At 40.5% G+C, this 9,609-nt stretch overlaps 1 protein-coding gene across 1 annotated transcript in view; it reads right to left on the reverse strand.

Moving 5' to 3' along the window:
• Window positions 1-4,886, reverse strand: part of cacna1db (calcium channel, voltage-dependent, L type, alpha 1D subunit, b) — a 180,394-nt gene extending 175,508 nt beyond the window's left edge. The window contains exons 1-3 of the mRNA XM_069659609.1: window positions 4,853-4,886; window positions 2,218-2,686; window positions 1,613-1,718 (exon numbers count right to left, since the gene is read on the reverse strand). Of these exons, the coding sequence (XP_069515710.1) occupies window positions 1,613-1,718; window positions 2,218-2,686; window positions 4,853-4,886 (609 nt within the window). The remainder of the gene's footprint in view (window positions 1-1,612; window positions 1,719-2,217; window positions 2,687-4,852) is intronic.
• Between the last annotated feature and the right edge of the window lie 4,723 nt (window positions 4,887-9,609).

The following is a 9,609-nucleotide window of genomic DNA, read 5'->3' on the forward strand; positions in this document are numbered from 1 at the left end:
CTGATTCAGAACGCTGCTGCTCGAGTCCTCACTAAGACCAAGAAAGTAGATCACATCACTCCAGCTCTGAGGTCTTTACACTGGCTCCCTATCTGTCAGAGAATAGACTTCAAAGTACTACTGCTGGTTTACAAAGCGCTAAACAGTCAAGGGCCAAAATATATTTCTGATCTACTGACACAGTACGAACCATCCAGACCACTCAGGTCGTCAAGGACAGGTCTGCTTTCTGTCCCCAGAGTCAGAACCAAACATGGAGAAGCAGCGTTCAGTTTGTATGCTCCGTATATCTGGAACAAACTCCCAGAAACATGCAGGTCTACTGAAACACTCACTTCTTTTAAATCAAGCCTGAAGACTCACCTGTTCACAGCTGCCTTTTATTAAACTATTTTAATACTTTTATTTTAATAACTATTCTAATTATTTATATCTGCACTGTAGCTTTTACCCTTATTTTATATTTTATTTTATTTTTATATTTTCGCTTCTATTTTAGCTGTTTTTATTTTATCTTCACTTAGCTTTTTAATATCTTGTTTTATGATGTGTTTCTTTGCTTTTGTTGTTCTGTGTAAAGGACTTTGAATTGTCTTGTTGCTGAAATGTGCTATATAAATAAACATGCCTTGCCTTGCCTTGCCTAACTAAAACAATCAGGTAGAAATTGGCGCTGCATGAGTATTTGAGTGAAAACAACTTTGTGCAAAATGCTGCTAATCATTGTGTTTACACAAAGGAAACTGAAAATGAGAAGGTGATAATTCTAATATGGGTAGATTACATAATCATTGCTGCCAGTTATGAAATTGTTGTGAAAAAAATGCTCACAGTAAAATTTAAGATGAAGGATTACGGCAAACTGAAACATTTTCTTGGTATTGACTATGAGCAATGTGTGAAAATGTCACAGAAGAGATATGTGAAAAAGATACGAATGTTTAACATGCACAATTGTAAACCTAGAGAAAGACCTTGAAGACCGTGAACAAAAACTTGGCTACACAGATGATGCAGAAATGATGAGTGATGTCAGAAAATACAGAGAGGCCATAGGTAGCCTATTTTATCACATATACTAGAACAATGGTCTAGTTTTGGGTATGCACGCCAAAATCGCTGAGTAATCTGACTCTGCTAACGATGCAGTCTGTGCAGCGATGCTGCTGCTACCGTCACATGCAATGTTGGCTGGATGATCAAGGCTTTTCAGTGAGCGTATTGTAGTTATCAGCGGCACCTCACACCGGTGCTGGTTAGCCCTGTGATCACGGGCTGCTCACTGTGCAGATATGCCGTGGAGTGTTTACCTTTAGCAGCTACACCTGCAGTGCACACACAGCTTGAGGTTGTATGTGCCGACAGGAAGAAGGATACGGCATGCTTACGTTCAAAAATAGCACACATGTAGCGGAACAAGAAGTTATGGCAATGTTAGTTTTTCCAAAATTGTGCCGCCCTAGTACCTATAGGCTACATTGCTGTCATGTGCTCTTTAGCACAACAGGAATATACATGGTAATGGTGTAATGCACAGCATATTACAGAAAACCCCAATTTTGTCCATACATCTTGTATCTTTCTTTTAAATCTATTTTCCCATGCTACTCACCAGTTCTTGGTTAGTAGAATTAGAGTCATCTCCAGGGAAGGGAATGTAGATGGCTAAGGCCACACAGTTCGCAAAAATAGACAACAGTATAAAGATATCAAATGGCCTGGAAAAAGACATACACTGTTAAGGAACAAAATTATTTCAAATTGAATTTTTAATAAAAAAGCTATTGACTTAAGTGCTTATTTACGTATATAGTGTATATTTTGTCATTTTTTGGCAAATCCCTGCATTTTGTCTGCATCAGCCAGCCTGCTTTCAAAAGGTAAATGGAAACTCTAGTTTGATAAACTAAAGTAACATGCCAAAGTGATAATGATTATAATAGCATGGAAATTACATCTCAGGAAGCCTCAGGCATAAGAAGCAGAATCTATAAAGTTATATTCATTTAGCTAATACAAAAAAGTTGAAGCATCTGTGTCCCATTATTTATTCTATTGTCTATTTCCATTGTAACAAAAACGTTATTGTCCAATTTTTTCAAGTTATACATTCTTTCAATTAATTCAACCCAACCATCAATCCATCAATGTATGAAGCAAACAAACAGACACCCAAGCATCTACCATCCGAGGCTCTGTCTTTGGGCTAAAGGATACTTCCATTCCACCAGGCTGATGCAGGCCCTGCGGATTGGGTTGTTTAGGGTTAGGCAGAACAGAGCTCTGGGTGGTCTGCTGTTGGTAGATCCTCCCTGCTTTTTGCTTTTGGCATACTGCTGCCTCTTCCTCTGCGCCAGTGAGCCCACAGGAGCAGGTCCAGTGGTGCAGACTGAGGGCTGTGAACTTATGTCGGGCTTTGCACCATCTCCCTGTGCTTGGCGAGCAGCACTAATGGCAGCATGCCAAGCAAGGACCGGACTGACACCGGAACCAGCGGCACTTGGGCCCTGAATGCCACTATTGGCCCCGAGGAGGCCATGTGAGGAGCCAACAGGCTTGCCAGTGCTGGGCGGGGCCTGCAGGGTCTCCGCTGAATGGAGCTGGTGCAGACCAGTCTGGCTTTCTGACCAGTGTACAGAGGTTTCATTTGAGTTAGTTGTCCTTCTGTCACTGGCATACTGTGCCCCTAAAGGGAGAGGGTGGGAAAAAGGCACAAATGATTATAATATTTTAAAACTCACATTTTAAAATCACAAAAATAACACGTTTTCATTGATTAAAAGTCATATTGTTGTTTAAAAAGTTGGAAAAAAAGCATAGCAGGACTGTCTGCCTGAATAAAAGAGAGTAGGACTGTCTGCATGAGGGAGAGAGAAAGAAAGTGGGACTGTCTGCATGAATAAAAGGAGAGAGAGAGAAAGTGGGACTGTCTGCATGAATGAGAGAGAGAGAGAGAAAGTCATTAAAATCAATATGAACCATGAGTAAAAAAAAAAATAAAAAAAAGGCAGTGCCCTTGAAACCGTCACTATGGTTCACTGCAGCTCCATAGCTGAAACACAGCAGGAACGACGGTAACAAAGCATGTCATCTAAAACAGCCTTTACACTGAGCCTCAGATGATTCATCACAGACAAAGGAATTCGAGTGATTTATTTGTATCTATTTTATTAAGGGCAAGGTTTTTCATTTTTAAACATAAACAAATATTGTTTTAACATACCAAGCTTCACAAGCCTACTGCCCGTGAAATCAGTCCAATCAAACTGGTAAAATGATACAGATAGCTTATTTCAACACAAATTCACAGTTTCTGTGAATCTCACAGGAGCTGACAGTCTTTCTAGAACGTAACAGGTGCAAAGTAACAAGTGCAGTCTGTTAGGCTATTTATTGATGATCACAGCCGGTCTTCTATTTCTGATGTAAAAAAGAATTATCACAGCATCTCTGCGGACAGTGGCATACTCGAAACAACTGACCCTCTGCTGCTGTTCTGGACTTTACTTTGACCTGTTGTGGCTTTTTAAACCAGTACCCTATGGTACTTGTTTGTTGCACTACTAACCAGTTAGAACTACTAAAAAAAATTATATAAAACAAACTAAAGGGATGTAGTTGAAAAGTTGATGTTTTGTCTTTCAGTTCATTACGGGGAGTGCACTAATCCAAAGCATACACTGTAACATGGTTTTACAATGACCTTTTTTAAATAAAAATATTATAAATTTAGTCTTCCATTTTACAGATAACTCGTTTTACAGTGCATTTGATGACTGCTGTCATTACAATCATGCAGCTACGAACATTCGCTTACGATGTAAATTCTCAATCAGAGTACTGAAATAAACTGGAATCTTCCCAGAAACGTGTATGCTTTACGGTTAAGATCATATAGCCAAATCCCATAGAATAAACCGACATTCACATAAAATATACAGACATTCAGAGAACGTACGCTCTCGCCCCCTCTCTCTCGCAGCCCTTTAACTCTGCTGCTCTGCTCCACTCACGGTTTTTTTTTTACCTTCAGACTGTTCATCTGCTTCTTGCATTCTCGAATCCACATCGAAAAGATTCGTTTTAAATCCAACTCATCGTTGGAAAAAACATTTAAAGGTGTCGACACGCGTGCCTGAGCCGAGCCGTTAACCTGAATTATAAAATGTTTTCCGAAAGCAAACCCTGACAGAAGCGCCAAACATTTTCGCCACATCCGGGTGCCTGCCTCCAGATTCACGACGGATCCGAAAGGATGCGATGATAGCAGCAGTAAATCCGCTCCTGCCAGTTTTTCTCGTTGAGGCTTGGGAAGATCATAAGTTGCCCGACTTTGAGCAGTCACAGGCTTCAGTATACTGGAATCATATTCTAAATAGAAATGCACCTGTTGCCGCCCACTTAATTTCAAAAACGCATATTAAGCAGGCCTAGTATCTCAACTTAAAAATGAGATCTGGCAGGACTAAAAATGTTTTCAGATAATACAAAATAATGTTTTATCATGATTTTTCGTTTTTTTGAAACAGTCACGGCTTTATTGGATGATAGCCCATGTGAAAAAAATAAAAACATCTTATCACAGCATTTGGCTAAATGTAAGCCAACAAAATGTATCTGTAGCAATCTGTATTTTTCTGTCCATGTTTCACTGAATGCTTTCAGTGCATTGTCATAAAAAATCCATAAAACATTTTTTTGCAAAATAAATCTTTCAGATCACTGAAAAGTCGCAGTCTCTTAAGGTGACTTTGACTTTCCAATGTAAGGATATTTTCCGGGAGGATAAACATCATCCTATCCATCCGGATAAGCCCCAAAAGTGTAATTGATTCCAGGTCCTTGGACTTACCCATCAGGGGTCTTCCCCTTATAATAAATGGCATTCTGTCACCTGGCTCTTCTCTGGGGCCTCATTACGCCGAGTTCTGCCCTCACTCTGCGGAGATCCGAGATGAAATGAATTGTCGGAGCTGTGCTGGAAGGTTACCAGTGATTGGATTACCTGTGCCTCTTATGGAGGATAACAGTTTCACAGTGGCGCGTAGCCTAATCCTCCGATAATAATCCCTGCTCCAATGTTCCCTCTGAGAAGGGGGCGGGGTGAGTCAGGCAGCTACAGCTGAACAGCTGAACTGGACCAGATAGCAATTCGGAATTAGAAATATCGAGGATAAAATATGATGTTAAATATTATTCTGTCTGAATAATCAAAGTATAGATCATGATTGGCCCTTCAAAAACATAGCCTACTACTTTTAAATAGGTTTTCACTTACATGTCATAACTCAGTGTCATTTTGTGATGGCTGCGTAAAAAAATAGTTGGGACTTGGGAGGATGGAGTAGGAGACATTGGAGGCATCAACAAGAATTAACTAGTATCCAACATGAAAAAGTAAGACCATCCCCAATACACATGAAGTAGGCTATGTGTCCACACACGCATGCACACAAATGAATAGCATTTATTTACCCTGCACTAATCATCTACTTTGACTAGAAGCATGTACCAATACATTTTCGACTAACCTACTTAATTCAGATAAAACTAAAGTTATTGTGCTTGGCCCCAAACACCTTAGAGATTCTTTCTCAAATGATATAGCTGCCCTAGATGGCAACAGCCTTGCATCCAGCACTACTGTTAGTTTTTTTTAACATTTTTTTTTTCACCTTCGCAACATAGCAATAATCAGATACATCTTGTCTATAAACGATGCAGAAAAACTAGTCCATGCATTTGTTACTTCTAGGTTGGATTATTGAAATTCATTATTATCATACTGCTCTAATAAGAAGAGACTCAGTTGGTACAAAATGCTGCAGCACGTTTACTGACAAGAACTACAAAAATAAATCACATCTCTCCTGTATTAGCTTCTCTGCACTGGCTTCCTGTGAAATCCAGAATAGAATTTTAAATCCTTCTTCTCACTTACAAAGCTCTTAATGGTGAGGCACCATCATACCTTAAAGAGCTCATAGTGCCATATTACCCCCCTAGAACATTGCACTCCCAGGATGCTGGCTTGTGGTACCTAAAGTCTCAAAGAGTAGTATGGGAGGTAGAGCCTTCAATGATCAGGCCCCCCTCCTTTGGAATAATCTACCAATCAGGGTCTGAGAGGCAGACACTGTCTCTACTTTTAAGAGTAGACTCAAAACTTTCCTCTTTGATAAAAAGCTTATAGTTATGCTGCAACAGGCTTAGACTGACGGGGGATCTGACATACCAAGCTCCTGTTTTTGAAGTTGTATTTGTAGTCATTGATCTTTTCTTTGCTTGTTCAGCCATAGCAGATTACCGTTTCATCGTAATGCCTGCAGAAACAGTAAGTGCTGCCACTTAACTCCGACTACACTGTCTGACAGGCCAACCACTACTGGGTGATGGAAAATGCATCTCTAACTGGGAGCCGCTTGTGATTTTTTCTGCAAATGTCACCACAGACACCCAATCCATAAAAATACAATATACTGCAAATGCAAAGGCTTTCATCAGTTTGCCATAAGCCCTGTTACCATTGTGCTAACTCATTCAGTGATAGACAATGACTTAAAAGACATTAATTTTAATAAAAGATTTTGAGATCATTACTTTAGTATGTGTATTCTTATCCCATCCCGTTATTAACCATATAGACTAATCCGGTGAGCGATTTGTGCGAACTTGTGGCGCCGCCATTACTGCAGTGGCCACTCCGTGTGTGCTGCCGCCTGCTGACTGTGACGGCAGCATAGTTAGTTGGATTAAAAATGTTAGACAGCTGCCTCTCATTAGTAATGAAGGTACCTTAATCAGGCGACCTTAACATTATTTAGATTTTACATATTAGACATTGGTTACAACAACAGCCTGATAACATAACGGAGAAATGGAGAAAAACATGCCCATCCGCCACCTACTTTTGAATAAGTGCTGTGTAATATAACATTATTCTACTGGCTAGTTAGCTTAATCATTAACAGCTGCATTTAATCATCACAAACTAGTTTCATTATACGTTTTTAAAATTCAGTCAGCAAGTATTTAAAATTTTTCTACTAATGCAGCTGGTCTGTAATGATTACATGCAGCTTGTATAAGGGGCTGTATGTACTAGGATCTTTAGTTGCGGCAGCAAACACTTCAGGGTGCCCGATCAGAACCCTTATTCTGATGAACAGATGTGAGTGCGGAAAAAGGATGATGAGGAGTCCAGAACTGAAGTTTGGGTTGTTTATTTAGGCAGGTTCAACAATAAAGTTGCGTGTGTGGTTCTGCAATAGAACAGAACGATACACAATGATCAGTACAATATAAGTACACAGCAAATATATACAGTACAGTCAAACCTAATTTGTACATTTATAAATCACTTAAATAAGCTATCAAACAGCAGAGCACTCAATAATTTGGCATTTAACTAAACATCACATGACCAGACAGGCACTGGAACTTAGCAAAAAGTTACTAACAATAAACAAATATAGACCAAGAGTCACAGAAACTCTAGCCAATTAAGAGGAGTTACACACCTGTCACAGCTCTTAAGCACCTAACAGTACTCAGTATTCTCGTCATTTTACCTGACTTAAAACAACACCAATCATGCTGAAAATACACTCGCAGCAAGGCTGACTCTAACAGAGTGTAACGTAAACATTAATGCAAACTCAACTCACGTATTCACGGTGCACACACAACAAAAGGAGTTCGTCTGCCATCACCGATGTCTCCGCAGTAGATGCAGTTAACATTAAATTGCATCTACAGGTCAGTCAGAGAGAGCCGAAATGACTGTCATAATATAACATTAATTATAATATTATCAATTCACTTATGAAGAATATCTTTGTCCTCTGTGCAGCCAGTGAATCTATAGCTGTATCCCAATCCAGGTGCTGCAGCCTTCGAAGGAGGCGGTCCACGGAGGATGCTCCATTCATAGCCTGCATAGACCATGGAAATGAAATGAGTCGGTCTGGTCTACCCTTGCGTCACCAAATGCCGCTCCTGTCTCCTAGCAACAGGTAGCTAGCGGGCTAACTAGTTAGCATAACTTACGTCGAGTAAGTTAACCAATTATTTTAAAGATAATTTGTTTCAAGGGCCGTTTCGTTTTCTTTAACATGTGTATCTCTAGCTTTTTGATAGAGGTGAAACCAAAAACATTTACATTTTATAGTGTATTCCTCGGCCACGTAAAAGTCTGCCATTTCATTTTAATTGTCACGCAATGCATCTCAGGATACGTTCGGCCTCTGTTTCAGAAACGGAGGACGTATTTGTCGGTCGCATCTGAAGGAGCCTTCGAACTGGGACAGCCTTTGACGCTTCTGTGACGCAATCAGCCTTCAAATACGGCCTTCGAAGGCTGCAGAGCCCGGATTGGGAACAGCTTATGTAGAGCGTCCGGTCTCATAGGGACTATTCAGGATGTTAATGCTTGTGTTTTGGTAACTTTTTTTCCAAATTAAAGTTTGTCACGACTGTTAAAACAGCCGATGGCTCCACACGTTCTTCCCGATGTCCTTTACATCGTTGTCAAAAGTAGCGGTAAATGTAGAAAATTTCTCACTTCTGTCAAGAGTCGCCGCCACAGTAATGGCGGCTTGCCAACTTCCGGTATTTCGCTGGATTAGTCTACAGCCTTTTTTACACTGCGGTTCTGCCTCTCAGCACCGTAACGAAGCGCCGTCCTCATGTCACCTATGTCATTCTACATTGGATGATGCACAGCACTGTTCCGGCTCTGCAGTTTACACAGACGCCGTTTCACCTCTGTTTCTACCTCCGATGCTGGCTCAGAAGTGGAACGACTTCGCCCCACAGTTCTGCATCCGTGCGTTCTACATAGAAGACGGAACGTAACAGAGGCGTAATAATCCCGCATTGAACTGGCAGTGTAAAAAACAGCTTATATCTTCCTGGGAATTTTTTAGCTCCCTTGATTCGTAGGTTCCTGGGGATCGTTGCTGCAGACCACCTGCTGCCGTGGAACTGCTCGACTCAGACTGCTACAACTATTAATGTCAGTCTTCCCCATAATATCAATATTATAGTTGCTAATGCTAATAATAGACTTGTTGACTTTAAACTAACAAGAACATATGTTGTTGTTGCTTTATTTGTCTGTCTCTATCCTACATCTCCCATTATACCATTTTTCGGCCCATCCAGTCAAGGCAGATGGCTGTTCAACATAAGCCTGGTTCTGGCTTACAGGCAGCCGTGTACTGGTATGCATGCAGGTAGGTCAAGGTTCTCGTGAGACTTATAAGGGAATACACAAGCAAGACATGACAAACGGCAACTAGGAATAAACTGGCAGAGGCACAAAAGCAGGTGAACAGGTGAAAATGCAGAAGGGCAGATGAATGCCGGGTTGACGAGGGAAGTGACAGGAGGTCAAGTGGGGATTGTTAAAGTCTCAAGGAACTCAAGGAGTGTAGTGTGATGCAAAAGAGTTCTAGGATTTTAAGACCATGTTTAAGATCCCCAAAATATGTATTGCAGAGCAACTTTTTGGTATTCAAGTAACATGAAGATATGTGTATTTTTTTATATTTGCAGGTTCATTTTTACTTTAACACACCCTATTTTTTGTCTAAATTGCCATTTGCC

This window comes from Semicossyphus pulcher, unplaced genomic scaffold (genome assembly GCF_022749685.1).
Source record: "Semicossyphus pulcher isolate SPU_LCO1_2020_fin unplaced genomic scaffold, fSemPul1.0.p SCAF_13, whole genome shotgun sequence".
Taxonomy (NCBI): Eukaryota; Metazoa; Chordata; class Actinopteri; order Labriformes; family Labridae; genus Semicossyphus; species Semicossyphus pulcher.